The sequence below is a fragment of the Rhinatrema bivittatum genome, chromosome 4, assembly GCF_901001135.1.
Source record: "Rhinatrema bivittatum chromosome 4, aRhiBiv1.1, whole genome shotgun sequence".
Classification (NCBI taxonomy): Eukaryota; Metazoa; Chordata; class Amphibia; order Gymnophiona; family Rhinatrematidae; genus Rhinatrema; species Rhinatrema bivittatum.
Window position 1 is genome coordinate 196153555 of NC_042618.1, and position 16443 is coordinate 196169997.

The 16443-nt window shown below is 45.4% G+C and overlaps 1 protein-coding gene across 2 annotated transcripts in view; it reads left to right on the forward strand.

Annotated features, from left to right (window-relative positions):
- Positions 1-16443, forward strand: part of DNAH1 (dynein axonemal heavy chain 1) — a 1058897-nt gene that overhangs the window by 698025 nt on the left and 344429 nt on the right. For both annotated transcript variants that reach the window (XM_029599497.1, XM_029599496.1), the window contains exon 42: positions 4021-4161. In XM_029599497.1, coding sequence (XP_029455357.1) covers positions 4021-4161 — 141 coding nt within the window. The remainder of the gene's footprint in view (positions 1-4020; positions 4162-16443) is intronic.

A 16443-nucleotide genomic window follows, 5' to 3' on the forward strand; every position in this document is an offset into this window, starting at 1 on the left:
AGAGGTGGAGAGCATGGCCAGACCTGGTCCAGAAGGACAGAGGCATTAGGCATAGGCAGGGCTGGTCCAGAGGTCAGTCACGTTCATCAGAAAGCGTGGTCAAGACCAATCCAAATGTCAGAGGCAGGCAGCAGGATACGTTGTCCAGTCCAGAGGTCAGAAGGCAGGCAGCAGAAACAGGAGCGCAGGAACTGGAACAGCAACTCGGGAACTCGAGCAAGTGAGAGTGAGGAGACCCATTGCCAAGGCAAGCTCTGACTGTCAGAGCCTGCCTTATATACCCAAGGCTGGCAACGTCATCACTAGGGGCCGCGGGAACTTTTCCCGCCATGGCCTCTTTAAATTCTGACCGGCAGCACGCGCGCGCACCTAGGAGCAGGGGCCGAGCAAGGCGGCATGGCGTTGTTTGTTCACCAAGGCTGGGAGGCAGCCTGTGCTGAGGTCGAGGTGGCGGCATCCCTCCGCCACAGAGAGGGAGGCGAGGAGCAGTCCAGGGCAACCAAAATGATAAAGAGGATGGAACAGCTCCTCCATGAGGAAAGGCTGAAGAGGTTAGGGCTGTTCAGCTTGGAGAAGAGATGGCTGAGGGGAGATATGATAGAGGTCTTTAAGATCATTAGAGGTCTTGATCGAGTAGATGTGAATCGGTTATTTACACTTTCGGATAATAGAAGGACTGGGGGGCACTCCATGAAGTTAGCAAGTAGCACATTTAAGACTAATCTGAGAAAATTCTTTTTCACTCAACGCACAATTAAGCTCTGGAATTTGTTGCCAGAGGATGTGTTTAGTGCAGTAAGTGTAGCTGGGTTTTAAAAAGGTTTGGATAAGTTCTTGGAGAAGTCCATTAACTGCTATTAATCAAGTTGACTTAGGGCATGGCCTCTGCTCTTACTGGCATCAGTAGCATGGGATCTTCTTGGTGTTTGGGTACTTGCCAGTTTCTTGTGGCCTGGTTTGGCCTCTGTTGGAAACAGGATACTGGACTTGATGGACCCTTGGTCTTGACCCAGCATAGCAATTTCTTATGTTCTTAATAACAGTTTATGGATTTTTCCTCTAGGAACTTTTCCAAAAAATTTTAAACCCAGTTACACTAACTGCCATAACCACAACCTCTGGCAATGAATTTCAGAGATTAACTATGCGCTGAGTGAAAAATAATTTTCTTCGATTTGTTTTAAATGAGCTACTTGCTAACTTCATGGAGTGCCCCTAGTTCTTCTATTATCTGAGAGAGTAAATAACCTATTTACATTAACCTGTTTAAGTCGTTCATGATTTTGTAGACCTCTTATCATATTTCCCCCCCCCCCCCCCTCAGTTGTCTCTTCTCCAAACTGAACAACCCTAATCTCTTGAGCCATTCCATGCCCCTTATCATTTTGTTCACCCTTCTCTGCACTTTTTTTTTTTTAGATGTGGCAACAAGAATTGCACACAGTATTCAAGGTGCAGTCTCACCATAGAGCAATACAGAGGCATTATGACATCCACTGTTTTATTTGCCATTCCCTTCCTAATAATTCCTAACATTTGTTTGCTTTTTTGACCGCCACAGCACACTGAGCTTACATAAAGAAGCAGGGAGGAAGAAGTCAAGGTATAGTGGAGGAAACAGATCTTCTTTTCCTTTAGGCGGAGAAGAATCTGCTAAAAGTATCCACCCTACATATCGCAGGAAAAGAAAATGTACAGACATTACCTAAGAAACACATATTAGATTCTGGAGAGTGGGAATTAAGCCATTGGGCATTCCTGAAAATTGTGCAGAAGTGGAGCAAGCCACAGGTACAGCTAATGGTGACACAAGAAAACTCAAATATGTTGAGTTCTACAGTCAAGGAAGGGAATACATCAATGAGGCCATAGATGCTGTAGTTCAAAACTGGTCAAAGAAGGTCTTGCTATACGTGTTTCCATCTTGGCCACTAATAAATTGGGTGATAAAGATAGAGAAAGAAAGAACCTAAGTGGTCTTAGTGGTCCCAGATTGGCCATGAAGGCCATGGTATGCGGATCTAAAAAGGCTGATAATAGAATAATTATATTTTCATTCACTTGGGGGTCTGCTACTCCAGGGACCAATATTAAAAGACAATCCTACTCCATGCTCTCTTGCGGCATGGTTCTTGAAAGGGCGAAACCAGTCAGGAAAGGCTAATCACCAGCAGTAATTAAAACAATGCTAAATTTTAAGAAAAAGTCCACATTATTAATTTATGTAAAAGTATGGCAAGTTTTCGAGTTTTATTGCAAGGAGATGAAATGTTTCCCTTGGTGTTCACAAATTAGTAACTTTTGGCCTTTATGCAAAAAGATTTTAATAAGGGTTTATTGTTCAGAGTGCCACAGTAGAATTTAAAGCTTGTTTTGCATGCTCTAATTGACGCTTCATGTGAACCTTTACAGCAGACAACCTTGAAAGATTTAACTTTGAAGGCCGTATTTTTGGTTTCAATAACTTCAGTAAGAAGAATTTCAGTCAGATTTACAAACATTAACTCTTTCTTGAAGTTTCATAGAAAATTATTAATTTTAAGGCTAGTACCATCATTTTTGCCAAAGATGGTTTCAACAATTCATTTAAAACAGAGGATCATTTTACCTTCTTTCAACATACATGAGTCTAAAGACTTGTTAAGCTCTCTCCATTTTCTAGATGTCAAAAAATGTCTTTTGAAATATTTGCAGATAACACAAAAAGGTGAGGCAGCTTTCAAGGCAATGATAACTAAATGGATTAGAGAAGCTATTTCTTCTGCAACCACATTGCATGGAAGGCAAGCACCAAAGGGATTAAAGATGCATTCAACTAGGGTGCAAGCTTCATCCTGGGCTAAAGTAGGAGCAGTACATCCAATTGATATTTGTAAGGCAGCCACTTAGACTACACTAAGTCCATTTGTTAAGCTTTACATGTTGGATGTGCTTGCCGAACAGGATGCATCCTTTGGTGCATCTAAGAGTGAGTCTGCAAACTCCCCAACCATAGGATATGGGATTTGGTACTTCCCATGTGTTCTTGACCGGTGGGTGGCCGGACAAGACTTACCTGCTAATTTCCTTTCCTTTATTTTTGCACACCAGTCAAGAAACCCACCCAGGAAGAATTTTGTCAAGCAATATTACATTTATAATAGGTAGGATAGTTGATAAAGTTTAAATATTTTGTTAAAGTTTTAATGCAGCAGTTTTTTGCTTAACATATCTGTTCTACAAGAGAAGTGTTACCATTGTTTTAGTCTAAGGTTTTTCTTTTTATAAAAATACAATATTTTATAGTTATAGATTTGTAGTAGCTTGGTGATAATTTATTTAGTTTTGACAGAAGCATACTATCTCTAATGGTTCCATATGAGACATATGTAAGGCTCATGTCATAAAAAAAAAAAAGAAAAAGAAAAAATAACTCTGCCTCCAGATGCTGAATGAAGGGACATAACCCACATTTTCTTGACTGGTGTGCAAAAATAAAGGAAATGAAAAGAAATTAGCAGGTAAGCTTTAATTTCTCCATTTTCCATTATCTGCAGGAGTTGGTCACCCAGGACAATATTTTCCCCAATGCATCTTGTCACAACTTTTAATGCTTCCTGCTTTTTGTCTCAGGACATTGCTACAGAATACTATCCCATATGATCTATCATGGTTTTCTGATGTTGATGCTGAGGGCTGCAAGCCTGCCACCTGATCCTGATCATGATCAAATGGCAGGAGTACATAACTAAACAAACATACATTTCCCCTTCGTTCTATAGGGATAAAGCAGAGAGAGGGTTTGTGTGATTAGTGAAGAGTTTTATTTCTAAGCTCAGGAGTTAATGTGAGGGTATTATTAAAGTAATCTCTGCTTCATCTAAGATAGAACTGAGCCATCCTCATAGGCTAGACAGCCTGGCAGCCAGTAATCAGATTTTTACATTTGGTTGCATCATTCTTCCATTATTGTAAGGTTACCATTGGGTTTGTAGTCTCCATTGATGTTACTTGTAATGTTGGCCTGTTCTGTCATTTTAGGTGCAGTGGGTGACATGGATAGATCCTGCCTTTGAGTTTTCTATTGCTCCTGAAACCAGCTACTCGGACATTATTGTTCCCACGCTGGACACTGTGCGCATGTCTTACCTTCTAGGGATGCTGCTGATCAATAAAAGGCCTGTGAGTTTCACTTTCTCTTTTACATTCATTAGCATCCCATATTTTTCACTCAATGTCGTTGTTGTTTGATTTTGCATTTTCTATTTTCCAAATCTCCTCTCCATATGCCTTTTTCTGAATTTTCTTTCCTGATTCCCTTTGCCTGCCTTCATGGAATCTTCTTCAGCCTTCATTTCGGAGGGTTACTTAATACAGTAGTCCTTCTTTACTTACTCCCCACAGTAACACACACAGATAAGTTGTTTCACATGTCTAGATAACCAAATATTTTGACGGTGATATTCCCTATCAGAATATTATTTCCACTTGAGAAAGTCTTGCCTGTGTTACTGAGGGAGCAAAATGAAGAGGTGGAGATTCTGTTTTCTTTTGTAGTTTTATAATTTTGACCTCCACTTCCCCAATTTTCAAATATTTTTACAAAGGTAATCATGTGTTCACCTGCATAAATGTGGTTTGAAAATTCCCCTCCCTTAGTGGGGATAAAAAATGAGTGGGATTAGGTTGATAAGGAGTTTCCCTTTGAAAATCAGCTTGCAGGCCCACAGGCAATGAGAAAATTGCTATCATAGCACCTGATTCCGTGCATAAAACCCAGTTTTATGTCCACAAATGATTATTAGAAAAAAGCTCAGAGCTCAGTGTAGATAAAAGTACACACATAACACAGTTCACATTGATTTTTACATGCACTTGGTAGAGTCTGGGTGACAGAGTTGGGACCTATGTGTATACTTTGATGTTTTACAAAGTAGGCATGTTAAGTTCATCCACACAAGTTTCACCTCACTACAGCAGGTGAAACTTTGTATGGGTGATAGTGTATGTACCATGTCACTTACGCAGGAATTTTCAAAGAAAACTTATAGGGTAGATTTTCAAAACTTATGGACGCATGATTTTATAAGATGCGCACGCGCATGTTATAAAATGCCAGGTCAGCACGCACAAGGTGGGTATAGTTTAGCAAATACGTGCGGCGATGCATCGGGGCCTTTCCCAGTTCCCTCCCAGTCCACTCCAATTAAGAACTTCCCAACCCCCTAGCCTAACCTCCCTTCCCCTTCCCCTTCCCCTAACCTGCCCTCCCCCTATCCCTATCCTAACTAGCCCTAATTTTTCTAATTTACCTTTCGCTCTTGCCAAGGAGCAGGAGCAAGTTGCGTGCGCCGGCACAGTGGTAAATGGACTTACACGCGTCCTGAGGTTTATGTGCGTGGCCGGGCCATTTGAACATTGATCCGGCGTGCGTAAACCCCTGGATTTACACGCGCTGGGGTTTGAAAATCTATCCCTAAGTGCATAAGTTCACTTTGAAAATGTGGGCTAAAGTCTGTGTATAAAAGGTACATGCAGAATTTAGTCCTTACTGAACAGTTAGGCAGAGGCAGGCAGAGCTCCAGAGTTTCAATGTGTGGATGAGACGATGGTGCAGGGAAGAGAGATTCAGCTTTGTAAGGAACTGGGGAAACTTTTGGTGAAAGGGGAGACTTTTCCGAAAGGATGGGCTCCACCTTAACAAGAGTGGAACCAAGCTCCTGGCACGAACTTTCAAAAAGGAGATAGAGCAGCTTTTAAACTAGAACAAGGGGTAAAGCCGACAGTCACTCAGCAGTGCATGGTTCGGAGAAATGTATCCTTGAAGGTTACTAATGAAACAGGAGAGTTTGGGCATCACAACAGAGAGGCTGCATTAAAAGCAAACATAGTCCATATGCCTATATGTAAAAAATCACCAAAGCTAATGATTTCCAAATTATCCCAAACAACTGAAAAGCAGGTTGTTAAAACAAACAAAAAACATACTTTGAAATGTCTGTATGCCAATGCCAGAAGTCTAAGAAATAAGGTGGGAGAATTAGAGTGTATAGCAGCAAATGATGAGATTGACATAATTGGCATCACAGAGACTTGATGGAAGGAGGATAACCAATGGGACAGTGCTATATCTGGGTACAAATTATATCGTAATGATAGGAGGATCAACTTGGTGGGGGTGTGGCACTTTATGTCTGGGAGGGTATAGAGTCCAACAAGATAAAGATCATACAAGAGGCTAAATGCTCAGTAGAATCTATATGGGTAAAAATCCCATGTGTGTTGAGTAAGAGCATAGTGATATTACCGTCCACCTGGACAAAATGATCAGACAGATGATGAAATGTTAAGAGAAATCAGGGAAGCAAACAAATTTGGCAGTGCAATAATAATGGGAGATTTCAATTACCCCAATATTGACTGGGTAAATGTAACATCAGGATTTGCTAGAGACATAAAGTTCCTGGATGTAATAAATGATTGCTTCATGGAGCAATTGGTTCAGGAACCAACAAGAGAGGGAGCTATTTTAGATTTAATTCTTAGTTGAATGCAGGATTTGGGGAGAGAGGTAACGGTGGTGGGGCCACTTGGCAACAGTGATCATAACATGATCAAATTTAAACTAATAACTGGAAGGGGGACAATAAGTAAATCTGCAGCTCTAACACTAAACTTTCAAAAGGGAAACTTTGATAAAATGAGGAAAATAGAAAAAAACTGAAAGGTGCAGCTGCAAAGGTTAAGTGTTCAACATGCTTGGACATTGTTTAAAAAGACAATCCGAGAGGCGCAGTCCGTATGTGTTCCACGCATTAAGAAAGGTGGAAGGAAGGCAAAACGATTACCGTCATGTTTAAAAGGTGAGGTGAAAGAGGCTATTTTAGCCAAAAAAAAAATCCTTCAAAAATTGGAAGAAGGATCCATCTGAAGAAAATAGGATACAGCATAAGCATTGTCAAGTTAAGTGTAAAACATTGATAAGACAGGCGAAGAGAGAATTTGAAATGAAGTTGGCCATAGAGGCAAAAACTCATAATAAAAACTTTTTAAAATATATCCAAAGCAAGAAACCTGTGAGGGAGGTGGTTGGACCATTAGATGACCGAGGGGTTAAAGGGGCTCTTAGGGAACATAAGGTCATTGCAGAAAGACTAAATGAATTCTTTGCTTCCGTGTTTACTAATGAGGATGTTGGGGAAATACCAGTTCCGGAAATGGTTTTCAATGGTGATAAGTCAGACGAAGTGAATGGAATCACTGTGAACCTGGAAGATGTTAGTAGGCCAGATTGACAAATTAAAGAGTAGCAAATCACCTGGACCGGATGGTATACATCCTAGGGTACTGAAGGAACTCAGAAATGAAATTTCTGATCTATTAGTTAAAATTTGTAACCTATCATTAAAATCATCCATTGTACCTGAAGACTGGAGGGTGGCCAGTGTAACCCCAATATTTAAAAAAGGCTCCAGGGGTGATCCGGGTAACTATAGACCAGTGAGCCTGACTTCAGTGCTGGGAAAAATAGTGGAAACTATTCTCAAGATCAAAATCGTAGAGCATATAGAAAGACATGATTTAATGGAACACAGTCTTGCCTAACAAATCTGCTTCATTTTTTTGAAGGGGTTAATAAACATGTTGATAAAGGTGAACCGGTAGATGTAGTGTATTTGGAATTTCAGAAGGCATTTGACAAAGTCCCTCATGAGAGGCTTCTTCGAAAACTAAAAAGTCATGGGATAGGAGGCGATGTCCTTTCATGGATTACAAACTGGTTAAAAGACAGAAAACAGAGAGTAGGATTAAATGGTCAATTTTTTCAGTGGAAAAGGGTAAACAGTGGAGTGCCTCAGGGATCTGTACTTGGACAGATGCTTTTCAATATATATATATAAGTGATATGGAAAGGAATATGACGAGTGAGGTTATCAAATTTGCGGATGATACAAAATTATTCAGAGTAGTTAAATCACAAGCAGACTGTGATACATTACTGGAGGACCTTGCAAGACTGGAAGATTGGGCATCCAAATGGCAGATGAAATTTAATGTGGACAAGTGCAAGGTGTTCCATATAGGGAAAATATCCCTTGCTGTAGTTACACGATGTTAGGTTCCATATTAGGAGCTACCACCCAGGAAAAAGATCTAGGCATCATAATGGATAATACTTTAAAGTTGTCAGCTCAGTGTGCTGCAGCAGTCAAAAAAGCAAACAGAATGTTAGGAATTATTAGGAAGGACATGGTTAATAGAACGGAAAATGTCATAATGCCTCTATAATCGCTCCATGGTGAGACCGCAACTGTGAATTGTACTGTGTACAATTCTGGTTGCCGCATATAGTTGCGATGGAGAAGGTACAGAGAAGGGCAACCAAAATGATAAAGGGGATGGAACAGCTCCCCTATGACGAAAGGCTGAAGAGGTTAGGGCTGTTAAGCTTGGAGAAGAGACGGCTGAGGGGGGATATGATAGAGGTCTTTAAGATCATGAGAGGTCTTGAACGAGTAGATGTGACTCTGTTATTTACACTTTCAAATAATAGAAGGACTAGGGGGCATTCCATGAAGTTAGCAAGTAGCACATTTAAGACTAATCGGAGAAAATTCTTTTTCACTCAATGCACAATAAAGCTCTGGAATTTGTTGCCAGAGGATGTGGTTAGTGCAGTTAGTGTAGCTGGGTTCAAAAAAGGTTTGGATAAGTTCTTGGAGGAAAAGTCCATTAACGGTTATTAATCAAGTTTACGTGAATAGCCACTTCTATTGCATCAGTAGCATGGGATATTCTTAGTGTTTGGGTAATTGCCAGGTTCTTGTGGCCTGGTTTGGCCTCTGTTGGAAACAGGATGCTGGGCTTGATGGACCCTTGGTATGACCCAGCATGGCAATTTCTTATGTTCTTATGATCATCTATGAATTATGCCTGCTGTATTGAGGGCATAACTTGCGCTGATTAACTTAAGCACCTATTTTGTAAAATACAAAAGCATATGAAAAAATCAATTCCACCCTCCGGGATTGCCTCTCCCCATTGCACATATGAAACCAGGTGAGCAAATACTTTTATGCATACTGGGCCTGATATTCAAAGCACATTCAACACTATTTAGCCAGATAAGCAGAACTTATGTGGCTAAGTAGCAGCTGCTGAATATGTCCCCATGTTTAGCAGCCACCGCTTAGTCATAGAGATCCCTTATATAGCTAAAAAGTTAGCCGCATAAGAAGTGGATGTAAGGTGGGTGGATTGAGTCAGAGCGAATTAGCCATAAAACGTATGTGGCTAAATGCCCATATTCAGACTTAGCCGAAGAAGTTGAATGGCTAAGCTAGATGTGCCATAGAGCAGGTTTTAACTTAGCTGGTTAGACTTATATGGGTAAGCGCTCAGTTATACGTGTATATTCAGTGGCATAGCCGGTTCCATGGCTTCGGCCGGGCACTCTCATCTGTATGGGCAGAAAGCCCGTGCCAGTCCCCCATTGCTGTATCCTCCCGCCGGACACCGCAGCCACGGCTTGCTCTCATGGCGGTCCCAAGCCACCGATGCTCTGTTCTCTGTCTGGCCCCCTAGGCGCACGCACGCACTGCTTCAGCAAATTTAAAGGGCCAGTGGCAGGAAAACTCTCCTCGTCTCATGGAGATGAAGTCAGATGCTACTGGTATTTATACTCAGTCCTGCCACCTCCACTTTGCCTCAGCAATGGGTCCTGCTCTGCGAGTTCTGCATTCCATTTCCTTGTTCCTGATTCAGCATTCCTGCCTTGCTCCTTGTTCCTGATTCAGCATTCCTGCCTTGCTCCTTGTTCCTGATCCTGCATTCCTGCCTTCAGATTGCTCTCCTGGTTCTGACCCTGCCTGCCTGACTCCATTTGACCTCCGACCGCCTAACCTTTGCTTGGTATCTGACTCTGCTTGACTTCCACCTGCCCTGACCACCAGCCTGTTTCTCCAACTTCGCTTGTTTGCTGCCTGTCCTGACCTCTGGCCTGCCCTTGGTTCTGCTCGTCTGCTGCCTGCCTTGATTTCTGCCTGTTCGATGCCGCCTCAGCCTTCTCCTCTGATTCCTTGCCTCGAGAGACCCTGCCTAAGTCCTGCCAGCCCCAGTACCCAAGAGCTCAACTGTGGGGAATGAGAGCTGATATAGATGAAGCTCCAGTGGGTCTTCTCCGCCTCCTAATGATGAGACCTTCAGGGGTCCCCTCCTGATGGTAGTGCCAACCTCGTGTTGGCTCAAGGGTCCACATCCTTAACAGGTTGCTGAAGCCATGGACCTGGCAGACCACCGACCTGCAGGCTATTCCCAGACTGGCCCATAGACTCCAGCAGCAATAGCAAAGTCTGGACATGCTGGCCGCCACAGTGGAGCGGCTGGTAACCCACCTAGGCACCACCCCGGCATCCAAAGCTCACCCCCCCCTGCTCTAGCGATGCTGCCCATGCCCACTGCTGTGCTTCACCTACCAGCTCCCCCGCGTTACACAGGGGACCCGTGGCTATGTCGGGGGTTTCTAAACCACCGCTTCATGCATTTTTCCCTGCAGCCATCCCAGTTTGCCAGCGATGGTATCAAGACTACTTTCATATTATCATTTCTAGAAGGGAAGACCCTGGCCTGGGCCTCCCCCTTGTGGGAACATGGAAATCCCATGCTTCAAGACCTTCCACCCTTTGGGCAAACATTTAAAGAGGTCTTCGATGAGCCTGGTCGACAGACTGCAGTGACTTCTGATCTCCTTTACCTTCGCCAAGGGCTGCGATGGCAAGAGGATAGCCTAAGGAGCATCTTCTTGGAAGGGCTGTGTCCAAAGATAAAGGATGAACTGGCTGCCCAGGAGGTGCCCGAGGACTTGGAGGGCCTTATAGACCTCTCCTGGTGCATTGACCGCCATATCCAGCAACATCTCCGTGACGTCCAGCCTGGTCAGAGGACAGTACCCCTGGCACCATCCTTCTCCCGGCCCAGGACGCCACCTTCGGCTTCTGAACCAGGTCAAGCACGAGGGATGGAGCCTATACAGCTTGACTGCAGCCAACGTACTCTTGAGGAGAAACAACAAAGGCAGTTTTTAGGACTGTGCCTCTACTGTGCTGGCAAGGGGCACATGCTGGCACAATGTCCCGAGAGGCCGGGAAACTCCAGAACCTAGGCATCAGCTGAGAGATGACCCTGGACTACACCACTCTGACTCCCCAATGCACTGCTCCCATGACTATCTTCCATTCCAATGGCACGTTTCTGACCCAGGCCCTAATTGATTCCTGAGCCGGGGGAAATTTCATCCTCACAGACGTGGTCAACCAATTGGGCCTCCCCATGTTACCTCAGATGCCACCGCTGGTGATTTTTTCAATTCGTGGGGACCCTCTGCCAGGAAGGATTACCCATGTGACTGCTCCGGTGAGGCTACACACCAGCATTCTCCATGAAGAGCAGATCTCCTTCTTTGTGCTAGAGAAGGTAATACACCCAGTGGTTTTGGGTCTACCTTGGCTCCAGATTGATTGGGAGACCTTACAAATCGCCTCCTGGGGATCTCACTGCCGCACTGCCTGTATCCAAGAGGTGCCACGGCCGAGGGCCCTCCTGACCACCACCTCACTTGCCCTGCCGCTGCAATATGCTGAATTCGCGGACATCTTCTCCAAAGAAAGGATGGAGACAATACCTGAACATCGCCCATTTGACTGTGCCATTGATTTCTTCCCTGGTACTACTCCTCCGCATGGTCTGGTATACTCCTTATCACTGTCTGAAACCCAGGCCATGTCCAAGTATATCCAGGAGAACCTCGACCGGGGGTTCATTTGCCCTTCTACCTCACCAGCTGGCGCCAGCTTCTTCTTCGTAGCTAAGACGGATTGGTCCTTGCGGCCCTGTATTGACTATCGCAGACTGAATGCCATCACTAGGAGAGATCGGTACCCATTATCTCTTATCCCGGAGCTGCTAAATCATCTTCAGGGGGGCCAGGGTGTTCCCGAAAGTAGACCTCCGAGGGGCCTACAACCTCGTACGAATAAAACCCGATGAAGAGAAGAATACCACCTTTAACACCAGGGACGACAATTGTGAATACTTGGAGATGCCTTTTGGCCTTTGCAATGCCCCTGCAGTCTTCCAACACCTCATGAATTAGGTTTTCCGGGACATGCTCCACTCCAGCATCATCGTATACCTAGATGACGTACTAATTTACTCCCAAGGTCTGCCATCCCATTGCCAAGAGATTAGATGCGTGCTCCAGCGGCTATGGGACCATAAGCTGTTCGCCAAGCTGGAGAACTGCTTGTTCAAATGGGAATCTCTGCCTTTCTTGGGCTTCATCATCTCGACCACCGGGTTTCACATGGACCCTGAAAAGACTTCCAGCATCCAGAACTGTCCACAACTGTCAGGACTGCGGGCCCTACAATGGTTTCTAGGATTTGTCAATTTGTACAGGCACTTCATTCCTTAATACTCCCGACTAGTGGCACCTCTTACCATGCTCACCAAGAAGGGGGGCCGATCCCAAGCAATGGCCGCCTGAAGCAATTGCGGCCTTCAGCGCCCTGAAGAACACCTTCCTCCAGGATACATGTCTTCGACACCCTGATCCCTTGCGTCCCTTTGTAGTTGAGGTAGACGCTTCCGACACAGCTGTGGGGGCTTTGCTGAGCCAATACTCGGACAGAGGTGCCCTACTGCCATGCTCATAATTCTTACGATGGTTTTCCCCTGCTGAAAGGAATTACAGCATTGGGGATAAAGAGCTCCTTGCCATCAAGATGGCATTCGAAGAATGGTGACAATGGCTCGAGGGGGCCCAACATCCCATTACGGTCTTCATGGACCATAAGAACTTAGAATATCTCAGCCAAGCTCAATGTTTAAACCCCCATCAGGCCCTTTGGTCATTATTCTTTAGCCGGTTCGACTTAACTCTGCGTTACAGGCCGACCTCCAAGAATATATGTGCCGATGCCTTCTCCAAGGTCTTCGAGACTGAGTTACTCCCGAGATTCCGCAGTGCATCATTGACGCTGCTAAAGTCTTCCTGGCTGCCACCCAGACTATCTCTCCCGGGAAGACAGTGGTTCCCCTCCGCCTCAGTTGGAAGGTCCTAGCCTGGGCCCACGACTCCCTCACCACCGGACACCCAGGAAGGGCACGCATGCTGGATTTACTACAGTAATATTATTGGTGGCCACGGATGGAGCAGGACATCAGGTTATGTCGATTCCTGTCCAATGTGTGACCAACAAAAGCTTTTGACTGGACATCCCTGGGGCCTCCTACAGCCACTACCCATTCCTAAAGAACCTTAGACCCATCTCTCGATGGACTTCATAGTGGACCTGCCCCTTCAGGTGGTCACCACGTCATCTGGGTCGTTGTCAATAGGTTCTTGAAGATGGTCCACTTCACGGCCCTTCCTAAACTTCCTTCGGCTCCTTAACTGGCCCAGCTGTTTACCCAGCACATCTTTTGCCTTCATGGACTTCAGCAACACATTGCCTCTGACAGCGGGGTCCAATTAATGGCAAACGTCTGGCGATCACTGTGTAAGATGTTTGGTATCCAGCTCGATTTCACTACCGCATACTACCCGCAGGGCAGCGGCCAGGCTGAGCAAATCAACCGGACTCTAAAAACCTTCCTCCACTCCTTCATAAGCTACAGACAAGATGACTAGGCCATCCTGCTCCCTTGGGCGGAGTTCTCCCAAACCTCTCACACCCACTCCACAACCAGTTCATCACCATTCATGTTGGTCTATGGCAGGCAACCGACACCGCCACTCCCTACACCTATTTCAGTGCCCTCACCCTTGGCTCAGCTCATGGCCCAGCAACTGATTTCTCTTTGGACCCACACACGGAACAATCTCCACCGGGCAGCAGAGGAAGCAAAGAAGGCAACCAACAAACATAGATGTCCCGCACCCCTCTTCAACCCTGGGGACCTTGTGTGGCTTAGTATCTGCCACATCTGCCTTTGGGTGCCCTCAATGAGGCTGTCCCCTCGATACATTGGACCCTTCTCCATCATTGAACGAGTCGGCCCTGACACATACCATCTGAGGCTACCCTGCTCCCTGAGGATTCACAATGCATTCCATGTGTCTCTCCTGAAACCTCTAGTTTTATCTTGGCCACAGTGTAAAACCCCTGAACCCCAGGATGTCTCGGCAGAGGAGGAACAAATATACCAAGTCAAGGAAATCCTGGATGTAAGACGACATTGTGGAAGGTGGGAATATTTGATTGCCTGGGAAGGTTCCGGATCCGTTGAGAATACTTGGGAGCCCGCCCCCAACATTCTCGATAAAGCACTACTCCAGCAGTTCCACACCACCCGTCCAGGAAAGCCTGGATCTTCTAAGAGGGAGTGTAAAGGAGGGGGTACTGTTAGGGTCCCTGGCCGCAGGAGACCATGGTTGGGACAGGCAGGAAGCCCGTTCCAGTCTCTCCCATCACCGTCTCCTCCCACTGGACTCTGCAGCTACGGCCTGCTCTTGCAGCGGTCCCACGCCACCGACGCTCTGCTTTCTGCCCAGTCGCCTAGGCGCACACTCACGCCGCTTCGGTGAATTTAATGGGCCAATGGTGGGAAAACTCTCCTCGTCTCCACTTCGCCTCAGCAAAAGGTCCTGCTCTGTATTTGAGTGCAAGTTCTGCATTCCAGTTCCTTGTTCCTGATCCAGCGTTCCTGCCTTTCTCCTTGTTCCTGATCCAGCGTTCCTGCCTTGCTCCTTGTTCCTGATCCTGTGTTCCTGCCTTCTGATTGATCTCCTGGTTCTGACCCTGACTGCCTGACTCCACTTGGTATCTGACTCTGCTTGACCTCCGCTTGCCCTGACCTCCAGCCTGTTCTCCGACTACACCTGTTCGCTGCCCGTCCTGAGCTCTGGCCTGCTCTTGCTTCCGTTCATCTACAGCCTGCCTTGACTTCTGCCTGGTGTAGGTGAAGCTTCAGTGGGGGTTCTCCACCCATACTGCCTCCCGACGATGAGGACCATCAGGGGTCCCCTCCTGGTGGTAGCACCAACCTATTCTCGGCTCAAGAGTCCACATCCTTAACAGATAAGTTCTAACTGGGTTTTATGCATGTAAATGGCTTTGAAAATAAGGCCCATAAAGTCTCTTTTTTCAGAAGTGTATTTAGCACAGTATTTTGAATTTTGAAAACAGCTGAGAGCAACTGAAATGTGTTTAAGAAAGTTCAGTACCATAGGGAGGGTAATTTTGAAATGCATTTCCTAGGGTAAAACTGTATTTCACCCATGGAACAGGCTTGTTACAAAACTGCCTGCCCGATATGCAGGTAAACTTATTCTTGTCTGTCATGTATGCACATAAGTTTATCCATACTGAGTGGAGGCATTTCCAGGAGTAGAATTGAGGAGAAATTTGGACTTATGTGACTAATTCTAGATTTTCAAAAGCATGAACATTTTCTGCCCTCAAATTAGAAGGTATAATTGTGTGCAAATAGTTTTCATGGGATCATTTTCAAATTGAACATATACTTGTAAGGTTCTTTAAAAAATGGTGTAACTTATTGGTGTAACTTATTTGCTGACTTTTATAGGTGGACTGTTCCAAATTTATCACCAAATATTTTAAAGGAATAACTTTTAGAGATGTGATTCAGCCGAACCTTGGTTCGGCCTTCGTTATCGACCCGCCACAGGAAATGTTGTTTTCCCGTGGTTCGGACAGATTTTATTTCATATCCCCCCATGAAACGATGCCCAAAACCCGCCCCAACCCTTCAGATTAAAAAAAAACCAAACCCACCCCAACCCTTCAAATTTAATTAATTGCAAACCCCCCCCCCCCCCTCCCAAGACTTACCGAAAGTCCCTAGTGGTCCAGCGGGGTCCCAGGAGCAATCTCCCCTCTCGGGCCGTCGGTTGCCACAGGGATATCGGTGCCATTTTGATTAGTGGCAGCCGACGGCCCGAGAGGGGGAGATTGCTCCTGGGACCCTGCTGGACCACCAGGGACTTTCGGTAAGTCTTGGGGGGGCGGGAGGGGGGGTTGCAATTAATTAAATTTGAAGGGTTGGGGTGGGTTTGGGTTTGTTTGTTTTTTTTAATGTGCCCTTTCTCCCGTCCCCAAAAACGATAAGAAACCACACGAAATTTTGTGGGTTTTCTTATCGTTTTGGCAGCCCCCCCCCCCCCCCCCCCCCCCCCCCCCCCCCCCCCCCCCCGAAATGCGAAGAAATAGGAAATATCGTCTCTATTTCCTATTTTGTCGCAAACAAATGCACATCCCTAATAACTTTTGAGATAATTCTCAGGAGACGTGAATAATATACTCTGTCCACACTGCTAAAAGTTCTCAAGATTTATTTAAGTAAACCAGCTCAGAGCATCCACATTAAGCTCCAGAAAAAAACTGCTAATTGAACTTGAGTTTAGTCAGTTGTTTCAGTGCAACCAGTGCTGAAATAATTTAA